This window comes from Dromaius novaehollandiae, chromosome 3 (genome assembly GCF_036370855.1).
Source record: "Dromaius novaehollandiae isolate bDroNov1 chromosome 3, bDroNov1.hap1, whole genome shotgun sequence".
NCBI classification, from domain to species: domain Eukaryota; kingdom Metazoa; phylum Chordata; class Aves; order Casuariiformes; family Dromaiidae; genus Dromaius; species Dromaius novaehollandiae.
Window position 1 is genome coordinate 116,947,428 of NC_088100.1, and position 16,084 is coordinate 116,963,511.

At 37.0% G+C, this 16,084-nt stretch overlaps 2 protein-coding genes across 2 annotated transcripts; one reads left to right on the forward strand and one right to left on the reverse strand.

Moving 5' to 3' along the window:
- Positions 1-405: 405 nt before the first annotated feature.
- SPDYA (speedy/RINGO cell cycle regulator family member A) lies at positions 406-9,203 on the forward strand. The gene is made up of 6 exons (XM_064509910.1): positions 406-635; positions 1,625-1,683; positions 1,954-2,039; positions 3,630-3,801; positions 4,931-5,228; positions 7,459-9,203. The coding sequence occupies exons 1-6, from the start codon at positions 407-409 to the stop codon at positions 7,545-7,547; spliced, it is 933 nt and encodes a 310-aa protein (XP_064365980.1). The 5' UTR covers position 406; the 3' UTR covers positions 7,548-9,203.
- Positions 7,737-16,083, reverse strand: TRMT61B (tRNA methyltransferase 61B). Its single transcript, XM_026094735.2, has 7 exons — positions 15,527-16,083; positions 15,342-15,444; positions 10,732-10,922; positions 9,440-9,531; positions 8,750-8,988; positions 8,025-8,105; positions 7,737-7,848 (listed from the first exon to the last, which is right to left on the reverse strand). Exons 1-7 carry the CDS (start codon positions 15,995-15,997, stop codon positions 7,805-7,807), a joined length of 1,221 nt encoding a protein of 406 aa, XP_025950520.2. The 5' UTR covers positions 15,998-16,083; the 3' UTR covers positions 7,737-7,804.
- Between the last annotated feature and the right edge of the window lies 1 nt (position 16,084).

Consider the following 16,084-nt stretch of genomic DNA (forward strand, 5'->3'; position numbering starts at 1 on the left):
ACTCCGTGAAGATTATTTAAAAAATACACAATCACAAATAGGAAAGGGAGAATGATGATTTCTCGGTAGGCTTGAGTACATGTGTAGGGCCTGTGTGGATTTGACAAACTGCAACTTTCCCAATAAAGGATTTTTTTTTCAAACATGGGGAAAAAAAAGGTAAAATCTCCTTCCATTGAAAAGAGCTTTATCTAATTAGAACTACATTAAAGAAATCTGTGTAGTTGACTTAGGGCACAAGATTCAGGTAATTAATACTGATAAAATTGATTTCTGTCACCTGACATACAAGCTCTACTGAAAATGCTTGATTTAAACACAACTATAGAGGAGTATTGCTCAAGTTGACATTATTTTTTGTAGTTAATTTCTTCTTCTTTTTTAACAGGAGCCTTTACTTACCAAAATGAGACACAATCTGGTGTGTCAGACACCTCCCTCTGTCACTGTTCATGTAAAATCGAGTGCATCCAGATCACATCAGCAAAAACACGTTATTAGACTAAAACGTCCTACTTTTAAAGACCGTCATGAAAATTGTGAAAAAAAGGTTCCTAGTCATAAATATAAACGTCCAAAGGGACCGTGTCTAGTTATTCAGCGTCAGGAAATGACAGCTTTCTTTAAATTGTTTGGTAGGTTAATAATAATATGTATCAATGTTTGATTGAACAGTAGTAAGTGAGTATGTTACCTAAACAGAATGGTAATTTGAGAGAACTTTTTAGGTAGATGCTGACAGCTGTGGCTTTGTCTAAATATATTTTATTGTTATATTTTAGTGTTTAAATGTTTAATGCTTAAGTTAAAAATACAAAAAGGGCTGTCAAACTGATGAAAGGCATCTTTTTAAGTTACAAATGAAACAAAAGTTGTGTAATACTTCCTTCTATGATAATTTATTTCCTTTCTCTTTTCTCTACATTTAAAAAGTTTTGTTAAAATGTAAAAACACTGTACTTTTCTTTTACATAGGTTTAAAAAAGGCCTTATAAACAAGTTATTCCCAGCCTTATAAACAAGTTGGTAACAATGGTAACAAAAATGTAGGGAGAGAAGTAGAATGGGAAGAAAAGCTGAGGAGTTCTAGCATCTCTTTTGTATTTGTATCTCTTTCATATACATTTTTGTACTTATTTAATTTAGTGAAGAGATTGAGAAATAGCTGAGGACTGCATTTGGCTTTTATTCAAGTCTTCAATAGAGGAATCAATCAGAGAAAGAATTTGCTGTCAGGTAATCATGGTGCAGAGATCTCAACAGTCCATGGTTCATGGGAAATAATTGTACGTTATCAGATGGAACCATGTACACAGGAAGAAGTTATTTAAATGGAAGAAATACTGGTGTTTTTTCATCTTCAGTTGCTGTTACTGAGAATAAGAGTGAAATGCAGTGACTGGGTTTTCCGTTTTGCCCTTCTGATAGTTTGTTGTCTTCTCTTGTGTATTTTTTTTTCAAACCTAATCTCTTTCTCCTGTTGGTTTCTCTATTCTTTACGGATAAATCTAGCTTCTTTCCTTTTATTTAGCTTAATAAAAGGGCGATGCATTACATATTTACATATATTTTCTATGAAAAGCAATTTTATTGCTTGAAGTGCTACAACGTTATTTTGTTCCAGATGATGATCTAATTCAAGACTTCCTATGGATGGACTGTTGCTGTAAAATTGCAGACAAGGTAAGTATATTTCCTTCTCAGTCAAGAGATTACATTTTGAATGAAAGTCTGCTCTCAATCACTTGGTACTGTAATATGAATACAGACTGTATTTTTTTTCTAATGTGTTCATATTGAAGCTTCAGGAAACTCAGTTTACACTTTTCTCATTGATGAGAATGAACAAAATATTCTGATGCGAGATAAATGTGATAAGCATTTAGGAAATGTTATACTGAAACAATATATTAATGCAAAATAATGAATGTAACATTTTACATTTTAAAACAGTATCTTTTGGCAATGACTTTCGTTTATTTCAAGAGGGCTAACTTCACAATAAATGAGCATACCAGAATCAATTTCTTTGTTGCTCTGTAAGTACTTTTAAATTATCTGGTTTTATTAGCATAAGCCTTGCATTAGTTTATTCCCCTCTTTATAGCACTGGTAATTCTGATTTGCAATGAGACTTCTTTAATCAGTTTGTAGTTGATTTGGTTCTATATAAGCATAGAAATATAATATACACATTATATATAAACAGAGCAAATCGGAGATTATTCCTCTGATGGTGGAACAAGCTTGAGCAGCAGTGAGGGAAAATTTGCATCTGTGTTGTAATACATAGAGTGGACTTCTGCCTACAGAACTGTAAAATTTGTGAACTTTTCAAAGCATTGAGAAAAGAACCTGTGTAGGACAATACATGGCAACATATTATGGCTCACACATCCTATTTTATAAGACCCAATTTATATTTTTGCCAGCTTTTAAATCACTTGTATTGAAATGTTTTGTTATGATGTGCACCTCAGCAATAACTGCATGAGAAAAATTTTGTCAATGTGATTCAGTCAACTTTAAAAATGTAGGTAGAGAATTTCTGAGAACTTCTTTTCTTCTGAACTGTTCTAAAATTCCCATGCTTTGAAACAGAAGTGCAACCAGCAATCTATCTTTACCAAGCCTATGTAACCTACACATATTTGGCCGAGTGTGTGTGCTATACCTACAGAGTTGATTCAGCATGCTCTTTCACAGTGTTTTGGAGCTCAGTTCATCTTTTTCTGTAAGAGCAGTTCTCAGTGGCTCTGGTTTGGACATTAGTGCAGGGAGAAAGATTGCCGTTTCTTCTATGATAAATGGTATTCCTGAGAGCATCCATGGAGCACTGAAGAGGAAGCCATTTGACCTCACTGAAGGGGACAAAAGCCAGACCAGAGGAGAGAGAGGATTATAAAGGGACAAGGAGTCTAGTGAGACTGGGACTAAAGAGAAGACTGGGATGAAGAGCAAGTGAGAAAAATGGGGAGGAAACTGAAAGTTGTGATTTTTTCAGGTATGATTTACAGGAGTTCAGTATCAGGTGGCTTCATAGGAGGGGAAGTATTTTCCTGTTGTCTGGGGAGAAGACCAAGAAACAAAAGTGGCATAAAGTGAAGGAATAAAGAAATATGAACATTAAAAAAATGTCATTTGAGGTTTTCATTTTTATATGAAGGTGGGCCTGTATTTAGTTGTTTGCTGCTCATTTAATGTAAGAAACATGATCTTCCAAGACTAGCTAAAATTGATGAAGCAGAAGATTTAAAGTTTAAAATTTTACAAAATAGTTTTAAGCTTTACTTAGAAAATCAGTCAGAAACTGTTAATTTTAATGCAAGGATATCTTGCTAGTTTGAAGAAAGCTGTTAGGATACAATAGTTTTTATATACCTACTCATTTAGTCAACTTTAGGGTAAAGCAATTTTTCTAATACTTTCCTGTAAGTTTATATTAACCCAAAGGATACAGATTAGGCTTTCTAAGAGAGTCCTGAGAGAAGGTTGTGTTTTGTTAGGAATTTTTCTCACAGTATTAGGAAAAATAAATATTTTAATAGTAATGTCTTTAATGTTAAAATACTAATGTAACAATTCAAAATGAATAATATTTACAGACACAAACATATATATGTTTGAAGGTATCTGGCAAATACAGTTGAAGAAGATGATGAAGAATCAAAATATGACATTTTCCCATGGGCTTTGGGAAAAATGTGGAGAAAACACTTCCCTGATTTCTTAAAGTTAAGAGATCAACTGTGGAGTAGAATTGACTACAGGGCTATTGTAAGCAGACGTTGCTGTGAAGAGGTAGGGGGGGGGTTAATATTGTAGATGCTGCAACTACAGTAATTGATACCAGCTAATAATCTAGCTCTGTAGAAGTAATTTCTTCTCTAAAATGTGTAGATAAGCTATGGGAAAGAAAAGAGGCAGCTAAAATGTCATTACCCATTTATCTTCTTTCAAAGTTCTTCTGCATTCAAAATAGTCTTTGAAACTCTACTTTTAAGGTAAACTGTAGTATTTTGCATTGTGCTACTGTTAAAAGTAAAGTTTTTATTGACAGAATCCTTTTGTTTTTTGCAAATATTTTTAGTTAAAATCTACCATTGGCTGTGTCACTTAATTCATTTTATAAATATTTGTATCTGCCTTACAAATAAAAAGTACACGAAATAAGACCTTCAAATAAAAAATCTAGCACCTTGGGTTAAATTTTAATCCTGTCAAAATTAATAGTGTAACTTCACTTGACTTTGTATGATAAGAGTTTTTCAGTGCATTTCAAAAAAGAACAAAAGGACAAACTTCTAACATTCTCTTGCTATTAATGTATTGTTATAACCTACATTTTTTCAAACATAGCAGAGGAAAAAGACTTTCCTCACTTTTCAGATGGAATACCAATGTCTGGAAAAGCTCTGATATGTTACAAGAATGTAGTATGTACTATAATTCATGGAAAACAAAGTGTCATTTACTCCAGCATCCCATCTCTGGGGATGGGATTAGATGCATATGAAAAAAGTACAAGGAAGGAGGCAAGTGTACAATACTTTTTCCAGCATACCCTCCTAGCTTCTAGTGATCATTACTTTAGAGGCTTTGTGAGCCAGCATCTGGATCACATTTAATAATCAGTGAAAGACATCATCTTCAGCCCTACATACTAAGCATAAACTGCTATTTGTGATGGTTTATGTGGATATACAGGGCTGTGAACTGTAGTGTTTCAACATCTGATTTGTAACTGGTTCAGTTATCCTTGCCTAGGGTAGCAAACTTCCTAGTGAGACAGAAGCAGATAGATAATAGAGGATATCCACCTCAACTGTCTATCCTTAATTCTTTGCCACACATGAACTGGATCCCTTGTTTTCAGCTGTATGTTTGCCAGTTATTTTTATGGTTTCTGATGTAATGGCTATTCTGATAGGTCATGGCTATTGCTCCAACACATTACATATGGCAGCGAGAACGTTCTATGCACCACAGCGGAGCTGTGAGAAACTATAACAAAGATGAAGTACAGCTGCCACGAGGACCTCGTGCTACTCCTGTAGACTGCTTGCTTTGTGGTAAGAAAGGAAGATTTGTAGGACTAGGATTATCATCATCTTCCTCTTCATCTACTGGCACTTTTGAGATGATGGAAACACATCTATCTCAGGATTTGAAGGACACCTTTCCAATTGAAAAAATGCTGGTTGACCCTCCTTTTTCTTATGTGCAAGGTATGGTTTAATATTGCAAGTAATTTTCAGTTAGTTGGTTTAGATCAGTATCAGTAAATCACAGGTATTTGTATAGAAGTATTTGTATCATTTATAAACACCACTAAACAATGATCATGCTCTATACAACTAAGGTCATATTTACCCCTTTGACTTCTGAAGGGACTGCTATGTCCTTGGTACGTCAAGACATGAACTCTACTGCGTTAGCAGAAACCTGTTACGAATGCAGTTACCCCGGTAAAACTGTGCTTTTACTGCCATAGCTTGTTTCATTTATACAGTGTGATTCTCTTAAACCTTTATTTCTCTATAGTTACTGGAATTTTATTTCTCTTGCTTTATCTATAACTAAATGGAAAATGAGGAAAAACTTCACACGTATACTTGCTTATGTGTGATTGTAATGTTTGAGAAAGGCTGCTAGCTTCCCAAATGTTTTAACTATTTGCCAAGTTAATGAATGAAGGCAACAGCAACAAAAGTGCCATCCTCGTACTCTGCCAAGATTTCTCAATTTTAACATAAGGGAACATTAGCAGGACAGTGTAACAAAATGGTTCCTACTGTAAAAAACCATTATGCCTCCTAAAACCTTAGCTTCCGCTTCCGAATCCAATTTAAAGTGAAAAGCACCAGTGTGATTTGTATTTACAAAAAAATGTGAAAACATCTAGTTGACTGCTAATGATGCAGTAGCAGCATGTAGTCAGTTAACTTCACTTGTATGTAGGCTGTGTGCTACTCTTTCTTCATTTTGGGTAAACTTTTATAGTAAAGAGATAACAGCCTCAGATATTTTGGTATAGGGAAAGTCACCTGCCTGTTTAAGAGCTAGTATCATATCTGAAGCCATTTTTGCAAAAGTATATATATTTTTTTCTCTACCACAACTAGGATAACATATCTTGCTTTTTTTCATGTCTTGTCAGTTTTGACTTCCCTCAAGTACCAACTGCCTTATATTGAGTCTGTTCAAATTATCCTCACGTACTCTAGCAGGTTTTGGAATGTGTTCTAGACTATTTAGTCACTGATTTGTATTCTTGCATTATAAATTAAATTTAGATTCATATTTTAAACATTTATGATTGGTTAGAAGAAACAGTAAAAAATATTGGTGTGTGTCATGTGAATTAAAAGATTCTTAGTATGAGCAGTGTTTTTAGAAAGGGCAGGCTCCTCAACTACTATTGTCAGTTTGGAGGTGCATTAAATCAACTGTTCAGACTTTCGTTTATGTGTATCTCAGTCTTTGACAGCATTTATAATAGATTTCCTTTTATGACTGGGCTTCAACAGAAGAAATACAACAGTTTGTAGAATATAATAGAAATACAAAAGTAATAGAATCTTTGCACATCAAGCTACCTAAAATTAGTCACCTGAGCCTCATTATGAGAAGCCTCCATTACATAGTAGATATTGGGCAAACATTATTTATTTATTTTACTGTTGAGAGTGTAACACACTTCAGATGTAAACTTCCTGGGGGAGCTGTATAAGACTCTACAAAGATACGTACATGTGCTTAACCAGTGTAAAATTCTAAGTATGAGAGATTAAAGGGTTATAGTTAATTTACATCTCTATTTTTTGAATATGTCCTCGTGAATATCCAACTTTTCACTATTACAGTAGGACTGTGTTATTGTTTTTGACAACTTCAGTACAGCTGTGATTCCAAAGAGACCCCTTCAACCATAAACATTTGTCATTTGACTGTTCTTCGAGATACAGAATTGGTCAGATGGCTAAAACACACTATTTCATAAATTTAATTTGTTAAACATTACCATATGCATACATGGAGACTTTTATGTGAGACCCTGAATGCTTCTGTTCCTCCTTTTTTCAGTCTAGTATTTTTACTAGAGAGCTACTGCGTTTTATATCTGACAAAGGGCAGAACAAATTTTGTTCAGTGTGTACAAAGTACTCTCAAATGTTCAAAATAAAGTTCACAACTAGAGAACTTCAAGCATGGTTGTTGGAAATGAAACAAAGATATACTTGTCAACAACCAGTCGTTTTCTTGAAATCAACCAGCTTTATCAAGAGGCACAAATTCAGTGAATTTCAGTTTCTACTACAGTTGGTGCAAACATATTTCTTAAAGAAATTGAGAACTACCAACCAGTGAAGTCAGAAGCTGTTTCACTTAAATTTCAAAGGGCAGAATTTGATCCATTATTTTCTTACCAATATTTTTTCTCCTAATTTCTGGTAGACTATCACAGCCTGTCCAACAAAAGGAGACAAGGTAGCACCCTGAACCAAGACAAATCCATGGACTGGTTTACAAGAAATGAAGAATGAAGTGCATCAAATGAGACAGAAACAGAAATTCTGTTCTTTGTGTAATGATCGGTATTGTATAGCAGTTATCATATGTGATGGATTCTGTTAAAACCTTTTCCTTCAAATTAGTCATGGGATGTCAAAGTTCATACGCAGTAGAAATCAAAGCAGAAATTCTTTAACAGCTAAACAACTTGCAGAACATAGTGGCATTTTGTAACATTTTATTTTATTCTGATACAATACTCAAATTAGCAGCTGACATCTCAGCAACATCAAGAAAGCAGTGGTTGAAACTTTCTCAGCTTGGTGAGGAACGCTAATTAAAAAACAAAACATGTTACTACTTCAGTATTTAAAATGCAATAATTTATTGTTATAAGTTTTATGATTTCATTATATAGTAATGTGTCACATGCTTGCACAAAAAATAGTATTTTTGAAAATAAAATACCACTAAACACTTAAGATAAAAATATTTTCCAAACGTCTCACCTGAATGAGCATCCTGCCAATAAGATGGTCTAGCAACGTAAGGCACTGAGGAGTATGTTTCAACATTGTCAGAAAGTGATTCTGCGAAAAGTATGCATTTTTTAAATTTTCCAACAGGTTTAAAAAGTACAGACATCAGACTAGAGTTATCAAAGTGTATGTATTACTTTTCTGTGCTATCTTTTCACTTTCTTTCTGCTTCTGTTAAACTGCTTCATTGTCACCTACTAGTACATTCAGACCTTTTTGCTCTAATATGGATTTTGCAAATCTGTACTAGTATGACTTGGTTTTTTTTGGATTTGCCAGAATAGCAAAAACAAAAAATTACAAAACAAAGCACAGGGGTAACATCCCCTCTGTGGAATCCTTAAACCCCTCAGGGTCCTTTAAAGCAGCAATGGGCTGAGTATGGAGGAATGAATTTTATATACATAAAAAGTAGCTGAGAACAGTAATGAAAAGACAGTCATTCTTAATTTATAGACTGCAGTTTGTTTTCTAGTTTAGATTTTTAATAAGATATTTAAATTCAAATAGCCATTAATATATCCTTTTTCAAACCTGGTAAGGCAAAGGTTTTCTAAAACCTTGTCTGTTCCTCATGAGAGTATCAGCTGACCTAAGAAAAGATACTGCCTCTTCCTACAAACTTTGCCTCCACTATATCCTTAGACTATCAAATTGCATTAACAGTATAGCACATTAACAGTAAATGTTCTTACCATCATATTCACTTCCTTTAAGAACTGTTTGATCCTGAAAATGGATTTCTTCATGTTCTTTTTGTTGAGCTTCTTCCTCAGTATTCTCTTGAGTTTCCACTATTTGGACTGACTTGTAATTCTTGATTGTAGCAGGGAGTACTAACCAATTTCTGTGTGTTACGTCAATGATCCTTTCACACAAAAAAGGGAGCTTGCAGGTCCGTATTCTGTCTAAAAGGGCAATAACCTGTGTGATGCTTTTGGAGAAATGCAAAGGATAAAGCAGTATTTTTGAAAACTGTAATCAATAGATCAACTGCTGGTCTGAATTCTATTGCCTTTGTCATATTCTTTACTTTTGAGTTTACATGAGTCTTTCAATTTTAGGGTAAAGGAGCTCGAAATCTGACTACTGAATTGGAAAACAATACACAATTATTTTGAGGATGTTGTTAATTGAAAACTTCCACTGCCCATAGCGAGAGTGTTCCCTAAGTAAAGATTATAGATTTTAGTCAAGTGTAATTTATACCAAGTGCAGCTCCTAAAAAAAAAAAAAAAAAAAAAAAAAAAGGAAAATGCAAAAAAATTTAATTTTGTTAAACATGTAATGTTAGCTGTATATATTAAAAGTTTTTTTTTTTTTTTTTTTTAACAGTTTTAGGTGATGCCTGAATACATTTGTAAATGCCAGAATTAAATACTTACTTTGCTAAATACACAGCACACACACCACCGTGTTTAAGACTTGGGTATATAACAGGCAAAGCAGCCTGAGGTTTAAGCATATCCAGAACTATCTGCAAGAGAAAGATATTTATATTTTTCCAATAAACTTCAATACATACAGCAAGTTTTCCATAACAGCACCACTTGAAAAACAGTATGTTTATATATGGAAAATGAATGCATACAACAGTATATTATTGCCAACATGATTTTTAGTACTACCTTTGAAGAGCTTGCAGAAATGCGAGGTCCATACATTTACAAAACAAAATCTGTGCTACTTGCAAATAAATTTCTATTAAATGAGCAAGTCACATTTAACCAACACTATAGTCTTGTGTTAATTTTAAACCTCCCGCTAATTGAACTCCATAATGTTGACATTACTAAAAACTTATATAAGACTATATTTACATGTATTAACATCTTTGGATAGCTAGTTTTCAAGTGATAAAAAAAAAATCTTCAGATGCTTCCTTATAATGAAAAGATGACACTATAGTCTCCATACCTAACTTACTGTTTGTTTCAGGGCTTAGAAAACTTCTGTCTTTGGCAGTATCTACATCTGCTAGAAACTTATTCAAACAGTAAAACAGTGGAATATGCAATGTCTGATCTTTCCTGTGGATTGTTGTATTTAAAATTTTCAAAGATGTTATTTTTACGCTAGCCATTTTGTTTCTTCACGCAAGCTGTTTAACATAACTGTCATTTGTTTCAAGTGTAAATATAACTAGATTGCCTACTTTATATGGAAAAGTGATAACATCCAGTTTTCCCCCCAACACACCTCCCTTCTATGAAACCAGCATATACAAAGCATGAGAGAAGAGCTGGCTGTGGCATTCCTTACTCAAATGAAGACCTTAGTAACATTATACATTCTACATAGCTGATATTGAAGTGTTCACATATTTATATTTTCAATAAGCATATGTACTTTTCTTACTGTTTGAAATAAATGCATAATCTAATAAAAATCTATTTCTCCAAAATACAAGTATGTCTTTGCTTATCAGATAATATTAACTGCAATATTTCTGTATTATGGCCATGTCAGCCTTTCATCTGAGAAAGTATAGCAGAACTTTTGAAAATCGTTATAGCACAACCTCACACTGTTTTACTGATGAGGATCTGATTGTTTTTGCTCACGTTAAACTACATATGGGAAGTTCCATTGTGAGCAGGAAAGCAAGAGATACAAATTTATGTAGAAAAGATAAGTGTCAATTTGTGTCATTGTTGTGGGGATTTTTCAGACTTACTGCATCAAATGTTACAGATTTCATATCCTCAGCAGCTGTTGTAATGTCTTTAAGGATGAAATCCACATTATCTGGCCACTCTTCCATATGTCCTATTTCCCATGAAGCACGCCACTGCCTGTAATTCTTCTTAGCTAAATTGTGATGATCTTCTCTGATGTCGTAACTTACAACACGTCCTTTGGACCCAACTTCAAACAAACAAAGCATACTAAATTTACTACTTTCCCCCCCCATTTGTAGTAAAGGATTTAGAAAAAACGCAGCATAGTAAATGACAAAAGTTGTACAGCTTTAAATCTCAACTTCACTTCAGGAAATAATTACATATAATCAGTTGCAATTTATTTTTTCTTTACGTTTAAAGCAAATACATATAGACAAAGTGCTGGGTAGTTATTTTATAGACTGAAATCCATCAATCCACAGATAAAATAAAGCACAGTTATTGTAGTACAAACCATTCCTAGGGTGTCCTCCCAGAGCACCTCTTGCAGTAAAGATGACTGGAGCATCTGTGGCCCAATTAATTCATAGCCTTCCTGCTATGTCTGCCAGAGGTGCCAGCTGAGAAAGCTGCAATGTAGGTTGCTAGTCACAGATGTTAGGAGGTGGACAGTTGATTGCTCCTCTTGTTACTAGGATTTGAAACTGACCGTTTAAAATTTTTGGCAATCCTGATTTTTACAAAGGCTTGTTATTTTCTATGCATAGTTTGTTCTCTGTCTGTCCCATAAGGATAACCCTCCCAACCTGCTCACTGATCTCGACTCCAGAGACAAGTTTCTCCGATGTATTCTTTGATCTACACAGGCTTGTGTTATTTTCATGCTATTGTTTATAACTGTAATAAATTATTATTTAAATTGTTGAAGTATAAATTTACTATTCTGAAATTCACAGTACAAGTCCATTACATACATTCTTCATAAAGGAAGGTTATCAGAAAGGAGAGCAATGCTTGTATTGCTGTATGTATTCTATGCTTGTATTATTCTAATTCTTGCAAACCTATCATCCTGTTAGATTCTCTTTCTCCCTGCTAATTCTTAACAGGCACAGAAAGCTTTCAGCAGTCAGAAGCTCTCCATGTAAGGTTCTGTGACATTTTTAAGCCATTTTAAGCATGTAAGAAGGCAGGATTTCAGCAGTGGCTTCTTGGATCACCTTAAAGAGCTGTAGAATTGCAGCACCAATTCCTTATTACTCAAGAAGTATCAGTTTGGAAATATCTGAAGAAAAAAATTGTGGGTATTGGAGTCAAGTCTTATTGCTTCCTTTGTGCATCCCTTCCCTTTTAATTTCCTACATTTTGAAATTGAATTCTGAGAAAATAAGGACAAGCAGTTGAAGTAGCTGGACAAAACCCTTTATTATCGTGAAGTTGCAGAATGTCAAGTTCACATACATTATATTCTCTAGGTTTCAAAGATTTTAAAGTTATGGCAAATGCCACCTTCTTAACCCAATCTTAATCTTTCCCAGAGACCCCTCACAGATGAAATGAGACAAAGTTAAAGAATGACAACGGTAAAAAAATGTAAAGTAAGATTAACTGACATACAATATTTCAGTAATCTGTTGAAATGGAAATTTTGGTAACTAAACACTTCCATGCATCTGTATCTAAGAAAATACCAATTTTTGTACCGTGTCCACAAGATATAAATTCCAGCATTTACCTGTGTAGCAGTTACTAGTCTTGTTGGTTATCACTGTATTAATATATATTATATAATAATAATACATTATTAATAATGTTATATATATATATTATATATATAATGGTGACAAAATTAGCCACCATTGGGAAAGAGCAAGTCGAACCTATGTATTTTCAGTCAGTGCCAAATTGTGCTAAACTATGACTAGAACTATTACTATTCCGTGTTGATTTAAGTTCAGTAAATTTGAAAATAGCAATACAGTCTCATACTCCCCCCGCCAAGACAGAAGTGAGTTGTTGCACAAAGCCTACTGTCTTGCCATGGATACAGCTGACATTCTGGTGACATATGGTTTAGCTGACTTGACAGAGTTACAGCTAAACTGAAGTCAGTGATCAGAACGAACCCGTTGGGCAAGACTGAAAAAGGAGAGAAACCATCTGCAAGTCCAGATGAGTTGGTATGAAATGGCCACAGCATAGCGAATATCCAATGTAGTAACTTGTTTGCTGTATTTAGCAAAAGCTAACCTCTGCCTTAGCAAACAACAGGTATTCAATCTTTTCCTTTGGATTTAGGGTATGCATGTAGGGGAAGATGGGAGAAGATAAAAACGGCTCTATTTCCACTCACTCCAAATACACCTCCTGAAAGTAAAGCGGTGACTTTCCTCTTCTGTTTTGTTTGTTTCTAGCTGCCAAGGCAGTAAAGGCTGCTTTAAGGATAAGCCCATACTATCTTCAAAATCCCACCACGGAACCACCATGAAAAACAAATATTATACGAAGATGATAGGAAGGAACTGTGAGGATTAGCAGTGGGAGGTGGAAAGAGGGAGATGGAGCAGAGGCAGAACTGCTAACCTCAAAACCTGGGCCCAACATACATCAAGACAACCTGCAGTTGAGTGAGCTTCTGGCAGTGTTTAATGTCTTGCCATTAAAATATGTGTTTTCAACTGAACTGGGATGCCAGGTGGAATTTACTGCAGCTAAAACAATAGGACTGAGAAGAACAAACTCCTCTATGCATCTCAGAAGGGAGTCCTCACTCCCTCTGTCTGCTGCCAGACAGCCAAATATGCCCATTTTCAGCTGCTGCTGGATCTCAGCACTCTAGTTTGTACCATTCATTGAGCATAACTATTCCTAACTTTCATTTTATCCTTCAGCGTAACTATTCCTAACTTTCATTTTATCCTCAGTAATACATCCTGGCATCCCAAAACAGAGCTGCATACCAGTGCCACCACACTGGTAGCCTATGTGCTGAATACTAACCTTCCTCGAAAAATGCCGCCAGAAAGACTTGTGCTGTTATCCCAGAATACATGTAATGAGATGGTTGTACAGCATTGCTAAATGGGAGCGTAAAAGAAAATGAATTCACTGACCTTAAGTTCTAAGGTTATTTAACAGTCTTGAACAAAAAAGGTGATTTGTTCAGTTTGTCTCCCTCACAAGGGTGTTAAGAGGAAACATCGTTTCCCGTAGATACTTGGCTGTCTGTAAGTGGAAGCATTAAAAAAAATTTTTTTTTTTAAATCTGGATGTGTTGAATGATACCAAGTTTAATCACAAAGGCAGCCCAACCTGTAAACATTTTAAAAAGATAGCATATTTTGTAACACTGATTTTAACCAAATGTTGGAAAATACTAAAAAGAAATTTTAGTGTTGAGGTTTCACATAAGCTCAGGACACAGGGGCGTTTCTCTGGTTCAGTGACCACTGCTGGCACCTTCAAGTATTTAGTTACAGTGAAGGTGGGTTGCCCACAAACCCTGTCTTTGAACATAGCCTGCAGAATATACAAATTCCAGGGCTTTTTTTGGTTATATCAGTTTAAGATGATCTATGGGCGTTCCTGGCTTTATCCTCAAAACTCCTTTTCATGTTGCAAGAAAGGGGCAGTACTCTGCAACAGCAAGAATAATTTTTAGAATTGTTTCCAAACTGGTATTCAAATGATACTTTAATTCTCAAGTGTAAGCAAAACCAATAACAGCAAGGAAAAAAAAACTGATACCAAATTATTTTTCTTAGAGAAGTAATTCTATCAGCTGTGCATCAATCAAATTACTCTGAAATTTGGTCCATTAGCACTAGGATGACTACAGGTGAGATTAAGTTTAAGGGTGTAGTTTCACATTAGAACAAAACTCACCTAACGGTTGGGTGCTCCCAAGGGGAGCAGTTCTGCTCCTTTGCTACCCCTGTCACATTTGCTTGCCACTTTCCCTTTGGAAATACCAACTCTCCTGTGACCCTGCAGCGAGTTCACTCAGGGAGTGAAAGTGGCAGGAAACTAAACCTACAGTCTCGAGAAAGGAAAAGAATAACTTTCTGCCAGACTAGCTCTCCAAACCAGCTGCTAAGAGAGTCAGATGGTGCAAGTGCAAGGGAGAGGGCAGGACAGCATAGCCAGGTGCAAAGGCTCCCTGCCTTTCAGAGCACCTACGCCTAGATCAAATCAGGGCAGGTGTAACATGAAACAACAGTGTGTATCCGTGTAGACGTTTTGTCTACTGGTACGTCAACAATCAGATTACTCATGTGGTCCAGCAAGGTGAGGAAAAGGAAACTGGGGAAGGCAAGGAAATGGAGAAAGAGGCTAGTAAGGTTAAGGCAAAGTTAACAATAATGAAGGCTGAAATTCAGTTTCCTGCAGTGACCACTGCTGGCACCTTCAAGGTATTTAGTTACAGCGATGGTGGCCTGAACTAACCCTTTGTGCTATAGCCCTCAAAATACAGTCAAAATGGTCTGCAGTCTGGGTACTGGCTCGACACTGATCTAACTTGATCTTAAGTCAGCAGAGTGTATGTGGATATGAAAACTGCAGCAAAAGTTGAAAAACTGACTTCAAGTTTTTGATTAGTGGAAAGGCAGTGAGTGATGGGAGAATCGCGTTGCTTCTACGCTTTCTAAATCTAGGACCTTACCTGCTCTTGACAGAAACAAGCTCATAGCGCCAGATCCGCTGCCGCTTTCCAAAACGGTGTCTCCCGGGTGCAGGTCCATCATCATCAGCATGGCGCTCACATCCTGCGGGTTACAAAGCGCACCCTATTACCAGCCAGCGGCAGCAGGACAGCACAGCGGCGGCCGCCTGGGGTGCAGAGGGTACCTTGGGGTAGGCGATGGCGGCGCCCCGCGCCATGAGCAGCACGTACTCCTCCAGCGAGGGCCGCCGCACCAGCAGGCGCCCGCCACCGGCCGTCCGCACCACCTGCCCGGGCAGCCGCCCCACAATGTCGCCGTGCGGCAAGCGCCCGCCGGGGGTGGCCAGCACCGCGCCCGCTGTCAGCCGGCACAGCAGCTTCAGGGCGCTGCGCTGCCGCCGGCCCAGCTCCGCCAGCACCAGCTCCCCGACGCGCAGGGGGCCGCGGCCCGCGCCGGCCGCCGCCGCCGCCGCCGCCGCCGCCGCCGCCGCCTCCTCCTCCGGCGCCAGCAGACGCCTCACCCGCTCCAGCGGCGACAGCGACGTCTCCCAGGCCCGGCGCCGCCGCTGCTCCCCACCGCCGCGGCAGTAGGAGGAGGCGGCAGCCCGCCCAGAGGACGCCGCGGGACTGCGCCGCAGGCCGCGCCAGGCCCGCATGGCGCCACCCAGGAGAAGGCGCAAGCCGGCCGCTAACGACAGAGAGCGGGCGATGGCGGTAGCGTCACTTCCGGCGAGGTGTCGTTG

What these genes read in the sequence shown, in the direction of transcription:
- SPDYA (XM_064509910.1), top strand. Translation starts at nt 407, where the DNA reads ATGAGACACAATCTGGTGTGTCAGACACCTCCCTCTGTCACTGTTCAT. An exon ending in AGCTTTCTTTAAATTGTTTG is followed by an intron (nt 636 to 1,624) that starts GTAGGTTAATAA and finishes ATTTTGTTCCAG; the next exon opens with ATGATGATCTAATTCAAGAC. An exon ending in ATCAATTTCTTTGTTGCTCT is followed by an intron (nt 2,040 to 3,629) that starts GTAAGTACTTTT and finishes ATATGTTTGAAG; the next exon opens with GTATCTGGCAAATACAGTTG.
- TRMT61B (XM_026094735.2), bottom strand. Translation starts at nt 15,997, where the DNA reads ATGCGGGCCTGGCGCGGCCTGCGGCGCAGTCCCGCGGCGTCCTCTGGG. An exon ending in TGTGCTGTGTATTTAGCAAA is followed by an intron (nt 8,989 to 9,439) that starts GTAAGTATTTAA and finishes TTTCTCCAAAAG; the next exon opens with CATCACACAGGTTATTGCCC. An exon ending in TTGGCAGGATGCTCATTCAG is followed by an intron (nt 7,849 to 8,024) that starts GTGAGACGTTTG and finishes TTTTTTAATTAG; the next exon opens with CGTTCCTCACCAAGCTGAGA.